Below are 19303 nucleotides of genomic sequence, written 5' to 3' on the forward strand. Positions count from 1 at the left end.
TCTTAAGAGGGTTCGGTGGAAAGAAAATGAATGAAAAACAAATAAACAAATCAAATCAAATGTCAAATCTTGATGTAATTGCTCCTTTCATGGACACAAGGACAGAAAAGAGTTGACACGGTATAGCTGAAAGATTCTTTGAAGTGATCATGTTTTTTTAATTATTATTTAACAATAATGTCAACTTTAATTTGATTAAGACCTTTAATTTCTGGGTTACAAGCAAATTAAGCTATAAGAAAGTATCCTGTGACTTCCCTTAAAAAAATGTAAACTTTAATTTTCAGAGTATCCACACCAAGATCCAAGAAATCTATACATCGTAGGGAACATTTCTGATCAGCCGGATTAAATAACGAAAAGAAGCTTCCATGCAGGTCGTTGTTTTGTTTTCTTCTTCAAGAGAGAGACCTGCGCGCTTTATATATTAAACCTCTCGTGTACGCCCGCTTGACCAAATTACCATCTGGAATAACAAAGCAGATTTAGTTGTCTTTCACCTGCAAATCTTCCATTTTGCAGCCCTTTATCTTGGTTGTCCAGTCCTTGAAGCATGAAGCAACAAAGGACATACGTACTCTGTTGTTGTACTCTAATTTTTGCGCTTGTAGTCTCACCGTTATCAGTCACAGCTCAAGAAGTTGGTAATCCATTCATTTTGTTAAACGTTTTCTGTTATTTTATTAGTTTATGATCATTTATATTCCATTATATTTTGGTATTTTCAGTGGTGAGATTTAAGTAGCGGGTTATAGCTTAGATATACAATATTTGATGCATGTATAGATATATAATAATTATGTGGTGCAGAGGATGAGAGGGAGTTTGATTACACTGAAGGGAGCGAGAAGGGGCCAGCACATTGGGGAGACATTAAGGAAGAATGGGCCGATTGCAAAACCGGACGTTTGCAATCTCCCATTGACATGTCAGATCGCAGAGTGAAAATGGTCCAAAAGAAAGATAACATGAAGAGGAACTACAGACCTTTTAATGCAACCCTGAAGAATCGAGGCCATGATATTATGGTAATTAAGGATATTATTTTGCTCTTTTCTTCCTTCCAAGGTGATAAAATCAAGCTTTTCAGTGCAACTCACGTTAGTCAACGACTGGTCTTAGCCAAATTCCTCGACGACTTAAATGCCCTGGCTTTGACTGATCTCTGATGAAAAAAAATTATACTTGTAGAGATTAACCTCCTAAATAGATTTCAATATGGAAACAGGTTCAATGGGAAGGACGTGATAAAGCGGGATCAATACAGCTCAATTGCACCAGATACTTTCTCCGACAATGCCACTGGCACTCACCTTCCGAGCATACCATCAATGGAAGAAGGTCAATTATAACAAAGTCAATAGTAATAAAATTACTTATATTTTGAAAAAAAATATAAAAATCCAAATAATATTCGAATTATTTTCTTTACTAGGTATGACATGGAGCTACACATGATTCACACAACCCCAGAGCAGAAGATCGCTGTTGTTGGATATCTTTACAAGATTGGTAAACCCGATGCTTTCCTCTCCAAGGTAACAGAAGGAAATACGTGAAATAATTTTAGCTTATTATATAGAAGCTTGAATTTCAAGTACTGCATGCACATGAAGAATTTTTTTACATCAGTAATATTTCTCCGATTCAAGTGCTAAGGTATGGTTAATCTATTTTTGTTTTCTTGTTCAGTTGCTCAATGATATAGTATCTATGACTGATCAAAAATCAGAAAGGAACATTGGGATAGTTGATCCCAGGGAGATCAAGTTTGGTGGCAAGAAATACTACAGATACATGGGCTCCCTCACCACCCCTCCTTGCAAGCAAGGTGTTATTTGGACCATAAACAAAAAGGTAACCCCTCCTCCCTCCCTCCCTTGCCAACTTCAAAATCCTCGGACCAGCTTGTGTTTGTTTTTCTGGGCTAAAACGAGTTCCTTAAAAGTGTTTGAACTGAACTCAGATAAGGACAATTTCAAAGGACCAAGTTAGAGCGCTTCGAGTGGCTGTCCATGATGTAAGTAGCCAGAATTAGTAAAACTAAGTGATGGATCATAATTTTTGCTATATATTTATGAATGTTGGTAGAAGCGCATACAGCTTCAAGGGTACCTAACCTTTGTTATTGTCATAATTTGCAGTATGCAGAGAAAAATGCAAGACCATTGCAGCCATTGAATCAAAGAGAGATCCATTTCCATGGAACCAGCCCGAAGGATACATTCAACTAATTAACAACATCCCAAGAGTTTATGATTTGCCCCCATTTTTTGAAATGGGATGTGCTTATGAGAAGTACTAGGGTTATGCCAATGTTTTGCATTTATATATTCAACTAAATTTTTAGTATTTGGTAATTTATCGATTGCTGTTGAACTCGATGATGCCAAATCAGACATTCGTCATGATGTAATGATAAATTGGGACATTTAAAAAAAGGAAAAAAAGAAGAAAAAAGAAGAAGAAATTCAAGGCATTTCATTGGGAGTTATAAACCACGACTACTAGCTGGTTATTTTACTTTGTTACGTTCCTTCTTCTTTCTTTCTTTCTTCTCTTACAGTCGGGGGCATCATTAGGAAAATTTAACTTTTGCATTGACGAAAACTTTCAACTTTCTGCTAAAATGTTGCTGCTAAGACTTCAATCAAGACTATCATGTAGGAAAGGTTCTTCCTCGTGTTTGTGTGGCTAATATATTGGAATTTTACATTATGCATGCAAGCCTTCGATCATTCATCATATGGAAGATGCAAATAATCACCACCCTTTTAGACGATCAACATACCTCTATTTGGGATCATAGATAAAAAACGATTATAGAAAAACAATACACGCACGCAGAGCAATAAGACACCATCCATAAATCTTCAAGGATTAAGTTCACAAAATGACATGTTGTATGATGGCTTCTTGTTGAAGCACCTTGGTTGTTACAGCAATGCCACAAAGTGATATAAAAAAAATATTTTAAAAAAGTTAAAATTTTAATTATTTTATACAAAGAAGAGGTTGGGAAAAATTTATTTGCGGGGCTCGTGGCTTTTGCCAGCCCCTCTGTCTCTGCCACTGATTATACTGGATTCATTCAACCGCAGAACAAATGCTACCACCATAAAATTATTAAATATAAATAGAAATATTGATGTAATCAATATTGTTAATAAATTATAATTACATTTACCAATGAAAAATAATGTTGTTGTTGTTTCTGGTATTCACTAAGAAAAATTTTACCTTAGCAAATACTAAAAAAAATACAATTTAAAAAAACAAAAAAAATAACATGTCAGTATTATAGATTAGATTACAGATAAAATATAATTATTAAGTTATGAATCTATTGGTAATTATTTAACTTATAACCTTACAGACGAACCTCCTTTCCCTCTCTCTCATATTTTTTTCCCTTCATCTTCTTTTTTATTCTACATAAACTAGTACATAATATCTTTGCCCCCATCATTTTGTCACAAATGAAGCCTCCATCGTTAGAAAACCAACCACTTCAACACTCAGTCTATCTATATACCTGTTTTGGTTCAATCACCACATCAAATAAATAAAATTATTTATTTTTAAAATGTTAATTTTTAGCGTTTTTATATAGTATATATAGTTTGTTTGTGTGTTTACTTATTTTATAGCTTTTCACTATAAAAACTTATTGTATAAATGTATGATTTGTACAAGTTAAGGTTTGTTTGAGATTTTAAAATATTATGTTTATTTATCATTTGATGAAATTAAGTTTGATTTTATAACTTAGGTATTTTATAATGAAATAAATAATGGTTTATTAATGGGTACATTTCACATTTAATCTATTTTATTGTTAAGTTGAAAATTTTAGTATATTTAGAGTCTGAATTTTTGGAGAAATTTGATAATGATCTAAAGGTATTGTTAAAATAGATTGATCAAGTTTGAGTTAAACCAATAATAACTAATTAGTTGGAAACTAATAATTTGTTTAGTTTATATTATTAATTAATACATGTTGTCATCAATATTTTATATAGGTTTTATAATAAGTCATGGATGATTGTTTTTTTATATATCGAGTTTACCCGAAGGGTTGCACGCAATGGATTATTATAATGGAGTTGACGATTTTATTAATTATATAATATCTAATCTAAAAAATATTAGTAGAGACGGTATTAAATATTTACATAAGAGGTATAAAAATAAAAAGTTTCTCGATCCAAATGTGATTACAATGCATCTTTTACAAAAATAGTTCATGGAAAAAAAATTTATATTAGTTTGCACGTGGAGAACTATATATTTGTTATGAAATCATGAAAAAAAGAATGGTTGAGTCAACTTCTAATTCTAGTAACATGGAGTTGTAGACAGGGGCGGAGCTGGGATTACTTAACAGGGAGGGCCAAAAGTAATATCACAGGTATAAATTTTTACATGTAAAACACGTTAATATATAAAAGTAAAATTCACATATTAAAAATATTGATATATAAAAGAAAATCAAACATAAAAAATAGAATTATTAGTTCCAAAAAAAATTTAAATTAAATTAAAATGGTATGTATTCTTTAAAGAATTTAATTTGGCTAAAAAGATCATGACAAATTTATTAGACATGTGAGAAAAAATTGATAATTTTAATGATTCTACTAAAAATAAAACAGAAAAAAATCCAAACTTAATCAAAACAAACCTATAAAATATATTCAATTTATTAGAAAAAATGACATTCATAATAATAAAAAATCAAAAAATGGTAAAACTAGTAAATTTAGAAAAAAAATAGCAGAATTATATATATATAAAAACCTCATGAAATTCTTAACGAACATAAAAAAAATTAAATTTGGATCACTAATTACACAATAAATTAATTAACAATTTTATTTTAATCTTTCTGCATTGCTTTGTATTATTATATTTTTTGGTTAGGATTCTAAAAAAGAAAGATAAAAAAAACAATAAAAAGTAATTAAATTGAACAAGTTATATTTTTGTTTAGGTTATATTTTAGTTTTTACAACTTGGATGAAGATATAATTTTATATTCAATGATAATTAATTAATGAAATAATAATTTATTATTAGATAACCTATTACTTATTATATTTGAATACTAAATAAAAAATATCTAAAATATTTTACAGGGGTATTTTGCAGGGGCCCGGACCCCTGTTTGTCACCCCTTGGTGCCACCTCTGGTTGTAGATGATAATAGTAATCGTTATAGGAATATAATTATGAATGCAATGAAAATGAATCAGAGTTATACAGGTGAATGTTTAATCATTAAAGCGATGCTAGAATTTAGGTAACGCCTCTTATATTATTAATATAAAGATCTATAGAGATAGATCTCAAAGAATATTGAACTGTCTCATAAGGTTTAGATTAAAATTTTTTAAAATGGTTTAGGATGTCAAATTTTGCATCTTTAATAGCATCCATAATCAAATACGACAAATCCAATCAGAATCAATATCCAAAGAATGTATTTAAAAAGAAATATATGAAAAAAAAATTATGTATTTCTATATGCATGGGTCTATACTAGACCTAACTTGGTATTTGCAATGGAAATGTTGGAAGGTTCTAAAGCAACCCAAGAAGGTTACAAACTCGTTTAATCCTAATTGACAAACATGATAATTATTTTTAGGAGATTGGTTATTTATACATAGATTTTTTTCATTGTGTATGCATTAAAAAAATCTATTTTAGGATGCATTTTTGTTCTTGTGAAAGAAGCTATATCTTATAAAAGTACTAAACAAATTATTATTGCTTTGTTTTCTATAGAAGCAAAATCTTTTCATGCTATAAAGCAATGACATATGCTATCTAATTAAAGAATTTCATTTCTAGTCTAAAGTTAAAAACAATAAAGATATATTATGATAATTCAATTTTATTTTTATTCTCTAAAAATAAGTGTATGAGTTCAAATATGTACAACAACAATCACTTGATTGTAAGAAAGAGAATTAAGAAATATAAAGTGATCATTTAGCATATTACCACTAAGCTAATGGTCATGGATCTCATAACTAAAACACTATGATAAAATATTATATAGATCATGTGAGTCTTACTAATCCATTTGAGAGTATGACTTTATTTTTTTTAATTAATTGTTTATATATTTTTATGTTATTTTTAAAAATTAATGTAATATGTTGTACGTATAAAATATTTTTTTATACGCATTAGGATATATAAAGTTAGATCTTAATGTCTCATTGAAAGTTCTTGCTTTTTTTTTTTTTATCAAAATATAAGTGTTTCTACGTGGTAGTTATTTTGAACTATATAAAATAATTATCATTTTTTATATAGTGTCATATGAGAATGTAAAAAAATATACGAAGAGGTTCATATGTCACTTCATATTTTAATTTAATACCTTTTATTATTATATTTATTTTGAATAAAATCTATAAATGATAAATAAAGACTAGGAGTCCTTTAGACTATAGTAGCAGTTGGGCACATCCATCTTAGTTCAAAAATTAGGTAAAGAAAGGGTGTACCTATTCTAACCATATAAATATTACATAAATTTTTGTGTTATCAACCCACATAAAAAATCTAAGGTATTTGCCTATATTATAATATATTTTCTTCATGATGGCATCCAACTACTCGTGACAATTGCTTAATACTTGATTAATTATAATAGCAAGAGGTATATATCTTATATATTATGTTAAAATTATATACTTGCACATCCTTATATTTTCATACAACTTCGCCTTAAACAACTTTTTTGATCTCGAAAACATCTACTTATAATCTCCTCTCTTTTTTAGATATCTAGCAGAGAATATAGTTGATTAGTCGCTAGACACTGAACCTCAGTGTTCCTAGGTCACTACCTTCACATGCATTCGCATAAGGCTTATGAGAGCCTCAAACATAGAAGTGGCCTCCATAAAAGCCCTTTGTGAAGGTTAACTTCGTAGAAGTCTCATGGAAACAAATGGGCTAAAAAAGCATGGATAATGGAGCGGGCAACAAGCTTAACACAACAAATTATGAACCAAATCTCAATCCCGAGTAAACTCACAAGGAACATGGTGTAAGCACACCACAATGCATGAATGCATTATTACAGCTTTCTAAAGGACAGTGCAACACCTAGTTTTCATTTCAATAACTACCATCAACAGTAGATACAGCTTTCTAAAGGACAGTGCACCCCCTTGATTTCATTTTAATAACCATCAACAGTGGATACTGTGTACGCCTCGTAATGCCAGCTTTTCTCGAAAACATCAACCTTTCTCATCATCAATGGCATGGCAAGACACAACAACCAACTAATTTTACAGGTTACCAACCCAGTAAAGTAATTATTCTCCAATGATTAATCCCCCAGCAACTCCATGTTATAGGCAGTAATTTCATGTGATCAGGATGCGTAAATGTCTCAGATTACCAGGTAAACAAACAAAATACAAGACCACAAAACAACACAACACTCCATAATCACAATATACACTCTCCTACACCTCTTTCTTCTCAGTCTCTTTCCAATATGCTGTCCCCTTCTATATGCATTATTCCCTCTTACATGCACTCTTTCTTCTTAAACATAAAGATGATTTTCTACCTTGATAAGGGATTTGTTTTTGCAAGAGTGTGGAACCACCAGCCCAAACGCTTTGTCCCAAGAATCAGCAGTGGAAGCACAAATGAAATCCGAATTTTTTACTGACTTCAGCAGAAACCATATATGTGTATATGAAATGTAATAGCTCCCTCACAAAGACAACCAACAGCGACTGTCATTGCACTACAATTTTATGAATGGTAAACATGCGAGGTAGTTCAACAGAATGCAATAGAAAACCAGCCACAGCCAATAGGATCCTTTTAGAGGAAATAAGAAAATTCGATTAGTGAGGGTTACTGCAATGCATTAATAATCATTCTAATATTCAGTTTTATTGAACCACCATTTGAAGTGAACGTATTGCCCGCTGAAAGGGAGCCTAATTTTTAAGTTAACAATGAATATTCTCACCTATGGATCCTTTAAAAACATTATTAATTAGCTCAGCATCACAAGTGGTAAAAGTACAGGCATTAGTGAATAAGAGAATAATACCCCTTCCTGCATGGCCTCAAGCAAAACATCCCCACTCCATTTACTATTCTAATAACTCGAGTCGTCTTTAATTACAGACATTAATGAGAAGCTGGTCATCTCTTTATCTCTTCGATACTTGAAGAGCAGGGGGGAGGTCCTCCACGTGTCTGCTTCGTATTGTATGAATTGCATTTTAGGCACTTGTGTGCTACAATATGGAAGTTTACTTTAGATGTTTCCCCACAGTCATTACAAAGAATCCAAACCTAAACCAGAATATTCAAAGAATTATACCCTGACAATTGTTAATTAGTACAAACACATATCATTTTCTCACACATACCATTTTATTCAGATACATTTGAGGCATGGGAGTCAACGCTACCTGAATGTGATTTAGAAAAAAAATTGGGAAGTTAATAAACCACTACTTCATTAGGTAAAATCATATCATAATGTAGTAGGCATACCTGTTGATCGAGTTTTTTCCACACGCGAGACATGTCACAATATGATTTTGAGCAAACAGGGCAGGCATACCTGCCACAGCATCCCAAATATAAAGACTACAGTCCTACAGTTGGCAATAACTAGCACAAAAACGAACACCACCCTATAATTACCAAAAACTTACTGAAAATGCTGCTGCATCTCTTTAACACATTCCAAATGAATGGTGTGCCCACAAGGCAAGACAGTAATGCCTTTTGTGGTCTCAAAGAGAAACTGCGCAAAGAAAATCAAATAAGTTAGCGAATCAGATGCAGATAAATCAGGGTTTGCATGATGATAATTTTTTGCATTTCTCTTTCGGTGTGCACGTTTACCTCAAAGCAAACAGGGCAATTATGGTGCATTGCTCTTTCCACGCAATTGTGTGAATCCTTCAATGATGTTGAATAGCAGCATCCTAAAATAGAAACAAGGCCACTCAACAGACAAGTAAATGAAGAAGAGCCGACAAAGGAATTTCTCAAGTACATAAGAGTTTCTTTGTAATTTCAGCATGATTTAGAGTAATAGTCAAAATGAAAAAGATTTTATTGGCAAAACGCTTTCAATTATATAGATATTTTCATCAACCATGCAACTTTTTTTCTTTTTTTTGATGAATATGTTACATTAAATTCCTCTCTTTAGATATTCCCTTCATTTCTTAAACTTAAGTTAATAAATAATCAAAGTTAAAGTTTCTCCATTTTGGTTCAAGGAAAAAATTCAACTAACATTTGAATAACTTATGGATTACAGATACAAAAGCAATTCAAGAAAACAATTTTAAATAAAAGAGATGATTTAAAAAAATAAATTGATGGAAAGCATTCCTGACACGTTGATATCTTACCGCATCTATTACAGTGAAAGAAATTCTCCTTTCCTCCAGTTCTGCAATACCAAAACAACAATTAATCACACTACAAGTGTAAAAAACAGAAATGTCCAGGTAATGAGACAGTGCATGGTAAAACAAGTAACTGTGTGAGGGACAAACCTGCAGATGCCACATTCATTGCAATGGTACTGCTGCTTTGAAATCTAGCAAAACAAACAGTTCGTTTGTTAAGCAGGATTACAGCTAATATATTTACTTCAGAGTTTGAAGAGGCATACATCGTCATCGAAGAACTTGCATTTGGAGCAAAAGTACTTCCCCATGCACACCCCACAATGAAAGCATTGTTGTTGAACCTGGCAAGATATTCAAGAAAAATCAAAACCCATTGATAAATCTTCATATTATTGTCACTCCCATCAGTTTGTCAGTCAGAGACTCACTTCTTGTTCTGTGTCACACAAAGAACATATGACCTGCAACACAATAATCATATAGGAAAAACTAAATCAGTACTTCTTTTTCCTTTTAGCAAATTGAAAAAAAAAAATCAACAAATAGGAAGAACTGAAGCATCATGTAATATGCCTATTAGCAGATATAGAAATAAAAGATAAGATGCTGAACCTTACCCAAAAAAACACGTGTTTGGATCTTTTAATGGTACCCACAATTCCATGATTTTTTTTTTTTGTGTGAAATGAAACATTAAAACATCATTTTAAAAGCAGAAAAGAAAGCAATTGTATGAGATGATATCAATGTCGACCTTGGCCCCAGAAAATTATACTTACGAAACAATGATCATAAAAGGCACCTGCATTTTATTTCCTAATTACGTTAAAACTTATTTTCATTTTAAAAATATTGAAAAGGTAATACACCAGCACACGATCTACCTTTATGCCTTATTTGATTACACAAAACAAAAAAGTTAAACAGAAGTGAGAGATACAGCAACTGACCCTTTTTAATTCGTGACGAGGAATGTCATGACGATCAATGGGATTAACTTCCATAGAATCCTATTCATAAAAAACATTATATTGATTGGGAGCTTTAAAAAGCATTTCTTTTTACAAAAAAAAAAGAAAAAGGATAGAACCTTTGATTCATTATGACAATGCCTGCAATCGAATATCTCGTTGCAACAGGGTGCTCTTATCTTACATCTTCTTCTATAGTGGGTGCACCTTTGTTTTATTTTTATTTATCAAACAAAAAGAAGAAAATTTTCAATTCAAAAACAAAACCAGAACCAAGAGAAAGGGTGGGGGGGCGCAATAAACAAGAGTAAAAAAGCTTTCTTTATATATAAAATGGAAGCATACCCGAAATTACCATATCCCAGATCCACTGGAGACTTGTGTTCACCAGGAAAACTTGACATCCTGAGCTCCAGTTTAATTACCTGAAATTTTTTATTAAAAAAAAAAAACCCTCAACTTCCCTCGAAGAACTGACTGTAATTCATCATAGTAACAGTTACATTAATATAATTATAAAAGCAACATTCCTGAACCAGCTGACAGAAAAGACAGACCAAGAAAAGAATCAGCTTTTCTTTCCAATGGGGGTGAAGTGGTGATCTAGCCCAAAAGCGAAGGCAACGCAAAACTCAAAAGAACACCACCACCCCTGCCCCTCCCCTGCACACGAGGAATGAAGAAGGGAAACCTACAGGTAAAAGGCAGTCACCAAAGAAAAAATATCAGGCCACCGTTTCCAAGAGAAAAATTACACATTACTCCATAGACTAACCCATTTCCGATTTGATGACGCCACACGACAGCGTCTGTCGGCCACCCCGAAATCTAATTAAACTTCGCAATTATTACTTAAGAGCGAGATCACTTTTTAACTTTCATGACGCCATGCCAGTAAACGGCGTCGTATTATTGCAGACTAGATTTATTTTCGATGTTTTTTCCTGTTATAATAAGCTTTTCAAATTAACATTTCTTATATTTTTTTTTTGATGTTTTTGATATATTTATATCAAAATTAAAATATTATTTTAATTAAAAAAATATTCTTAGATATTTTTAAATATTTTAATGTATTTATATTAAAAATTAAAATAATTATTTTAATATAGTTTTAATTAAGAAATAGAATGCACCAAAGGTAAATTAAGGTCGGTCGATGTTAGAGTTTGTTCCGGTTAATCAAGTCTTTAGGACTTAACTGATTTCTAGCTTTAATAATTAATATTATTTAGGATTTTGTTATTCTATTTTAATTTAGCTTTAGTTTCAATCCTTGTAAAAGGCTATATGTGTGGTTTTCATATATATTAATAATACACAAAACATTCTCTCATTTTCTTGTATTATTTCTCAGCGAAACACTAAAATATTTTTAATATTTTGATATCAGAGCCTGGTTATAACATCAGAGATGTCAACAAAAAGAGATTTTATGACGGACACTATGATCATTGGTATATGCTCACGAAGAATTTTCTTCGTTCAAAGGAATACTGGAGTTTAATTGAGGAAATAATTCCAACCGTGATTGGAGGAGTCCAACCTACTCCAGCCCAGATGAAGGTAATTGAAGATGCAAAATTGAAGGATCTTAAGGTGAAGAATTATCTCTTCCAAAGTATTGATCGTTCAATTTTAAAGATGATTTTAAACAAGGATTCTACCAAGAGCATTAGGATTCCTTGAAAATGAAGTATCAAGGTATAACACGAGTGCAACGTACACAATAACAACCTCTTTAAAAAGAGTTCAAGATGTTAAACATGAAGGTAGATGAGTCTATAACTTCATGTTTTGCTTGTATTATGACTGTTGTAAACCAAATAAGGTTAAATGGTGAGAAGAATTTAATTGATTTAACAATCATTAAAAAAATCTTGTTATCCATGACTTTTAAATTTGATTACATAGATTGTTCTATCAAAGAATCAAAAGATCTTGATGTAATTTTTATAGATGAATTGCAAAGTAGTTTGGTGGTTCATGAATAACATATAAATGCTTATATCATAGAGGAGCATACATTGAAGGTTACAACAAGAGAATTATCAGGTTAGCAAGGAGGTGGTCAGGGTGTTTGAGGATCAAGTAAAGGCAGAGGCAGAAGAGGTGTAAGACATTATCTTGACAAATCCATTATTAAATGTTATAGCCATCATAAACTAAGAAATTTTGCATATGAGTATCCAAAAAAGAAGATTGAAGGGGTGGCAAACTATGCAGAAAAAGGAGAAGAAATGTTATTAATGGCATATGTAAATGAAAAGGCAACAACCATGAAGGAGTTATGGTTTCTTAACTCTGGATATAGCAATCACATGTGTGGTAAAAATGATTTTATTTTATTTTATTTTGATGACACTTTTAGAGAGACAGTAGAGCTGGGAGATAATTAAAAAATGCTTGTTACTGGAAAAGAATATTAGAATATTTGTTAATGATTTTGTACAAATCATTACAAATATTTTCTACATTTCAGGTTTGAAAAACAGTTTATTGAAAATGGGGTAACTAGTTGAAAAAGGTCTTGCTATTCTTATTCAGCAAGAAACATGCAAGATATATCATTATAAAAGAGGTTTGATTATGTAGATAACCATGTCTTCAAATAGAATGTTCAAATTGTTTGCTTAGGTACAGTCTAAGGAGTTTAGGGAGCGGGTTTGTTTTAAATCTTCATCAGAAGAGAATGTTATGCTTTGGCATAATAGATATGGACACCTTAGTTTCACGAGATTGAATCTTCTTTAATAAAAAAAAAAAGACAGTGAGCAAACTGTCAAATTTAAATGCATCAACAAAAGTGTATGAAGATTGTTTGATTAGAAAACAACAGGAATTATTTTTTTAAAAAAATCTACATAGAGAGCTACCCAAGTTCTTTAACTCATATATACTGACATTTATGGTCCCATTACTCCTATTTTAAGCAACAATAAGAGATACGTAATCATATTTATTGATGATTATAGTTGTAAAGTTTGGGCTTATTTTCTTATCATAAAATCTAAAGTCTTTACTACTTTCAAACTCTTTAAGAATCATGTTGAAAAGAAGACTGGTTTATGTATGCATAGCCTTTGTACTGATTGTGGAGGTGAATTCATCTCACAAAAAATTGTATATTTTTTCAACAAGCATAGCATACATCGTCAACTTATAGCTGCCTACTCTCCTCAGCAAAATAGAGTCTCAGAAAGGAAAAATTAAACCATCATGAACATGATTCAAAGTACGCTGTTAACAAAGAAGATACCAAAGAGATTTTGGTCAGAAGCTGTAAATTAGACTGTTCATATTTTGAACATATGTCCGAAATTTATAGTTAAAAACAAGACTCCAGAATAAGCTTAAAGTAACATCAAACTGCCAGTTCATCATTTTAAAGTCTTTCATTGCATAACACACACTCATGTCCCTGACTATAAAAGAAGCAAGCCTGATCATAAAAGTGTGTAAAATGTGTCCTACTTGGCATCAGTAAATAATCAAATGCACATCGCCTATATGATCCCATCTCATAGAAAATTATAGTGAGCAAAGATGTGGTATTTGACGAAAAAAATAATTGGGATTGGAGTGAGAGTTTAGAAACAGCTGATACTATTATTTTAGAATGGAAAAATAAAGATGAAGATAAAGAATATTTTACAACTGATGACAGGCCAGACAATGGAAACAATGATCAACATACTGATCCAAAAGTAAGGTTTAATCAACATGCTAATCCAAAAATGAGCACCACTGAAAGCCACTACAACAACTCTTTAAATATACATAACAATACAATTTCTATAAGTCCAAGCAACAGTAAAAATACACGTAACAAACTCGAAAATGAGCATAGAAAACCTTTGTGGATGAAGGACTATGTTAGTGGGGAAGAATTATATGAGGAGTTTTATATGGTTATGTTTACTGCATCCACTGATCGTGTGTGTTTTTATGAAACTATGAAAGATGCAAAATGGAGAATAGTCATGGATGCAAAAATAGATGCAATTGAATGAAATGACACTTGAAAGTTAACATATTTGCTTATTGGTGCTAAAAAGGTTGGGGTAAAATGGGTGCACAAGACAAAGTTCAACAAGAATGATGAGATAGACAAATACAAAGCCTGATTAGTTGTAAAAGGCTATATGACACGACTAAAAGATTGATGTCTTCTCCCAAGTGCAGGAGTGTCGAAGTAATAAATAACCCGGTAAGACCGGGGTCGAACCACAGGGAGGTTAATTGTACAAATTATAAACGACAATAGTACAACAACAACAATAATAATAATAGTAATAACAATAATAACAACAATGACAATAACAATAATAACTATAATAATAATAATAATAATAATAATAACAATAATAATAATAATAGTAGTAGTAGTAGTAGTAAGAATAATAATAATAATAATAATAAAGAAAGAGAAGAAGAAGAAGAAGAAGATGATGAGAACTTGGAGATGGAAAATTAATGTAAGGATTAAACAATAATAATAACAAATGTCAAGGTTAGAGGTTTCACTAATGGTATGTCAAACAAGTATAGTATAAACTCTTATTATTCAATTGGAAACCACACACAAAGGAGGTTCCAATCAGATTATAGATTGTTAACATGATTACATTAGTCATCTTATTCGATTAATGCTAGTACTTGTAAATCTCGTCAAGCATTCATGATTATAACTTATGCTAACAACAAATCAAGTTCCTTTCATAGCTCAGGTTTCGGTTATACCATACAGTATGGGCTATGAAAGTGCCAAGCATTTGTTGTACCAAGTGTTATACAACATAAATCAAGATTAGTCATTTAACAAGCAAAGTATTAAAGAGTGAACAAGATAACAAGTACAAAACATGTTAGTATCAAACATTAAAGTCCATATTAAGTTTACACTATACTTATTTTTACACCATTAGTGTAGCCTTTTCACCTTAACATAATAAACTTAGCTAGACATAATGAAAGAAAGAAAAATAAATAAACAAAATAAAAACATAAATAAGATAAAAGTTAACTAAGAAAATGAAAGGAAATGAAAGCCATAAACTTTATATTAATGAAAGCAAAGAATAAGCAATACAAAAAATATAAAGAGAGAAAGGAAGAGCATGATCTTGATCTAGAGACCAAGATGCCTAAATGCATGGCAAATGCCTCCTTTTATAGGCCAAAATTGGGAACTATTGATTTGATGACTAATTGATGAGTGGGTAGCCAACTCTTGACTTGGTGACAATCCTTATCTTCTCTTGTCTGCCCAAAACGTCATTGATAACGTCAAAATTAGAGCCACTTGAAAACATGAAAGTTGTAGGAAATTATCTCATATTTCTTGTGTAAAAAGTTCAGCTCATTTGGACTTCTAAAACTCCAGATATGGCCAAAATACGGAACAGTGCTCGGGCTAGAGGACAGCTTCGGGCTTCTTTGTTGTTGCAATAATTTGGACTTGAAAATGGTCTTTTTAGATTTTGGGCTCCATATGAAAGTTGTAGGCCTATGTATTACCTTTCCATCCATATAAAGTATACCTAAATCTGAGATCTATAACTCCATATATGACCCAATTACCGAACAATGTTCCGGTTTGGATTGCACCGACATCTCTTTTCTAATTTTGGTCATCTTTTTGCCCTTGCAATTTAAGTTCTTAAAGTCATCAATCAATCCTTTCATTTATGTGATAGACTTGTATTTAAAATGAACATTTACCATAAATTAAAGGTATCTTATATTATTAGATATATTATTATAAAACATGCTTTAGTTAAGGAGTTATTGATACTTCAAGTGCAAAATGATAATATAAAACCATGATAAAAATGCACTTTTAAGTACTAATCACTATACCTAAAAGCATGGAATTGATTATACTAAAGTGTTTGCACTGGTAGCATGTATGGATACAGTTCTATTAGTAATCTCTTTAGCAACCCAAAAGTAGTGGATAATTTTTCAGCTTGATATTAAGTCAACATTTTTACATTGAGATCTTTTTAAAGATGTTTTTGTTGAGCAACCTCCAAGCTATATGAAGAAAGGCAACAAGCACAAAGTATACAAATTAAAAAAGGCATTGCATGGTTTGAAACAGTCTCTCCAAGCATGGTACAGTCGTATTAAGTTCTATTTTATGAGGGAAGGTTTTAAAAAGTGTCCATATAAGCATAACTTATTCATCAAAGTAAATAAAGGAGGTAAAATTTTAATTGTTTGCCTCTATATAGATGATTTAATCTTTAATGGCAATGATAAACGCATGTTTATTGATTTTAAGAAATCCATTATGCATGAGTTTGATATGACTGACCTAGAAAGAATGTGGTATTTTTTGGGTATAAAAGTTTTGCAAGAACATGAAGGTATTTTCATTCATCAAAGAAAGTATGTGTATGAGGTGTTCAGAGAATTGATATGGATTAGTGCAATCATGTGCTCAATCCAACTGTACCCGAATTTAAATTTATATAAGATACAACTGGACTAAAATTAGATTGCAGCCACTATAAGTAAATTATAAGTAGTTTAATGTATTTGACTACCACTTGACTTGATAATATGTTTGTAGTAAGTCTACTAACTAGATATATAAATTACCTTATAGAACTTCATTTTAAAGCAGTCAAGAGAGTGTTGAGATATTTGAAGGGAACTTATGATTTTGGAATACTTTATAGCAGAAGAGGAGAAGACAAATTAATTGCTTACACCGATAGTGATTATGCCAAGGATTTGAATGATAGAATAAATACTTTAGGCTATGTGTTTATGCTCAATTCAAGGGCAATGTCTTAGTCATCTAAGAAGCAACTAATAGCTACATTGTCCACCACTGAAGCTGAATTTATAGCTGCGGCTTCATGTGCTTATCAAATGATTTGGATGAGAAGAATTATGACAAGTTTCAATCTATTTCAAAGAGATAACACAACTATTTACTATGACAATTATTCAACTATTAAGTTGTCAAAGAATCTTGTTCTATATAGCCGAAGCAAACTTATAAACATCAGGTTCCATTTCCTTCATGAGCTCACTAAAGATGGTATTGTTAAGATGGTTTACTATAATATATAAGAGCAAATAGCAGACATAATGACCAAACCTTTAAAACTGGACATGTTCAGAAAGTTAAGAAGTTTGATGAAGATCTGCATATTTTCAAGCATAAACTAAGTTTCAAGGTGTAAACTAAGTGCTTTTATTAGCACATAATTTAAAAAAGGATGTTAGAGTATGTTTCTAATTGATTAAGTTTTTAGGACTTGGTTGATTTCTAGTTTGAATAATTACTATTGTTTAGGATTCTGTCATTCTGTTTTGATTTATCTTCTATTTCAACCTCTGTGAAAGGCTATATATATAGTTTTCAGATATGTTTATAATACACAAAACATTCTCCCATTCTCTTATATTATTTTTTAGCAAAACACCAAAACATTCTTAATAGTTGAAAGCTGAGGTTGGAGCCCAAGTTCAACATCAACAACAACGGCTTGTCACCAAGACTTAGAACTTGATAGTTAATTATAATGACATGAAAAATAATTTTTTAAAAGTTATTTTTTAATATTTTAAATTTATTTATTATTAAATTCATTAATAAAACATATTTTTCATCCATTTATCTTAAAAATATTTAAGAGTATTTTTTTGTTATTTATTTTATTTATAATTATTTATAATTTTTTTTCAATTTCATTCTCTTTCAAAACCTTTATAAAAAAAATTATTAATAAATTATTCTTTAGTTTATTTTTCATACATACTCAACCACTAAAAAATATTTTTCAATTTATTTTTTATTGTATAATCAAACATCAAAAAATAATTTTTTTAAAAAAAGTTTATTTTCTATAAAAAATAATTTTTTTTAAAAAATAATTTTTCAAAAGAGAAATGGGTATAGGTTAACTGGCAAGCAACACAAGAGTTGAGATGAGTGAAAGGGATAAGTTAGCTATGAAAAATAATAAAATATCTTTTTCAAGATGGGATTTCTTCCTGGTTACTTCCCTAGGACACAGCTCTGTCTGCATGCACGTGTCAATAAGTGAATTGAATCTTGTCCAAAATATCTTTTAGCATAAAGGGGTGTTTTTACGTTGTGAATTTTGGTGGTGGCATGACATAACTTGTAGTTTGGGGCTCACTCGGCTTTCAACTTTTGGCTATTCAACCGTGTGGTCTATTTGGTGACAAAGATTATAAAAGTACGCTCTATTTTTTTCTTTTTTCTTTTGAAAAACAAAACAAAAAACAATTTATAAGTGCTGTAATAATAACCACTACAAAAAAATAAAAAATAAAAATAACTAAAATACCATGACTTTGTTCTCACAAATAATAGATATCATATAATTAATTAAACCTAAATAGAATTCAGCAGTATAAGTATAAAGCATTACCGTTGTACAATATACTAGAAAATCAATGCACAAAGTTAATCTTGAAATAATGTATAAGAACTGAGTTCAAGGTTAGTTAGTAAGTTTGCATAAAAAATAAGAGCAGATGCTAAAAATCTATAGATTTTTGGATGTTGATTATGCAAAATCTTGATTGCTTTATTAGTATGATAACCTACGTCATTTAAGATATTTTTTTGGATAAATTTTGTTATCTTCTTCTATATCTATATCATACAAGTTTTATAATATAAGCTGATAAGATATACTAAAAATAAATAAATAAAATAAGATGTTCGTAGTGGATAGATAATGCTAAATGATACTCAGAACCAAAGTTGATAGGCATTCTTTGTTTGATCATTAATGCCACATACCTGAATAGGGAAAAAAAAGAGACACTATTAAGCAAAAAGAAGGATAGTGGGCTAACTACAGAGGAACAATGTTAATTTAATAAGGTATAGTTAAATTGGAT

At 30.8% G+C, this 19303-nt stretch overlaps 2 protein-coding genes across 3 annotated transcripts; one reads left to right on the forward strand and one right to left on the reverse strand.

Moving 5' to 3' along the window:
• Positions 1–487: 487 nt before the first annotated feature.
• LOC105121732 (alpha carbonic anhydrase 7-like) lies at positions 488–2309 on the forward strand. The gene is made up of 7 exons (XM_011020501.1): positions 488–644; positions 811–1028; positions 1229–1341; positions 1436–1538; positions 1693–1857; positions 1967–2020; positions 2145–2309. Exons 1-7 carry the CDS (start codon positions 554–556, stop codon positions 2232–2234), a joined length of 834 nt encoding a protein of 277 aa, XP_011018803.1. The 5' UTR covers positions 488–553; the 3' UTR covers positions 2235–2309.
• A 5586-nt stretch (positions 2310–7895) lies between these two features.
• Positions 7896–11243, reverse strand: LOC105121733 (RING finger and CHY zinc finger domain-containing protein 1-like). 2 transcript variants are annotated; one of them, XM_011020503.1, is made up of 14 exons: positions 11181–11243; positions 10963–11096; positions 10751–10830; positions 10525–10612; positions 10385–10444; positions 9863–9895; positions 9698–9775; positions 9579–9622; positions 9432–9472; positions 8914–8996; positions 8721–8812; positions 8557–8626; positions 8430–8471; positions 7896–8352 (listed from the first exon to the last, which is right to left on the reverse strand). In XM_011020503.1, the coding sequence occupies exons 3-14, from the start codon at positions 10807–10809 to the stop codon at positions 8200–8202; spliced, it is 843 nt and encodes a 280-aa protein (XP_011018805.1). In that variant the 5' UTR covers positions 10810–10830; positions 10963–11096; positions 11181–11243; the 3' UTR covers positions 7896–8199. The 2 variants fall into 2 exon arrangements, with proteins under 2 accessions (XP_011018805.1, XP_011018804.1); XM_011020502.1 differs by lacking the exon at positions 11181–11243 and having other exon boundaries at positions 10963–11161.
• Between the last annotated feature and the right edge of the window lie 8060 nt (positions 11244–19303).

Source organism: Populus euphratica, unplaced genomic scaffold (genome assembly GCF_000495115.2).
Source record: "Populus euphratica unplaced genomic scaffold, PopEup_1.0 scaffold46.1, whole genome shotgun sequence".
Classification (NCBI taxonomy): domain Eukaryota; kingdom Viridiplantae; phylum Streptophyta; class Magnoliopsida; order Malpighiales; family Salicaceae; genus Populus; species Populus euphratica.

Excerpts from the sequence above, each read along its gene's own strand:
- LOC105121732 (XM_011020501.1), top strand. The coding sequence starts at position 554 with ATGAAGCAACAAAGGACATACGTACTCTGTTGTTGTACTCTAATTTTT. Across the intron at positions 1,029-1,228 it reads ATCGAGGCCATGATATTATG|GTTCAATGGGAAGGACGTGA; the intron begins GTAATTAAGGAT and ends ATATGGAAACAG. Across the intron at positions 1,858-1,966 it reads TTTGGACCATAAACAAAAAG|ATAAGGACAATTTCAAAGGA; the intron begins GTAACCCCTCCT and ends AACTGAACTCAG.
- LOC105121733 (XM_011020503.1), bottom strand. The coding sequence starts at position 10,809 with ATGTCAAGTTTTCCTGGTGAACACAAGTCTCCAGTGGATCTGGGATAT. Across the intron at positions 10,445-10,524 it reads ATTGTCATAATGAATCAAAG|GATTCTATGGAAGTTAATCC; the intron begins GTTCTATCCTTT and ends TTTTATGAATAG. Across the intron at positions 9,776-9,862 it reads TGTGTGACACAGAACAAGAA|GTTCAACAACAATGCTTTCA; the intron begins GTGAGTCTCTGA and ends ATATCTTGCCAG.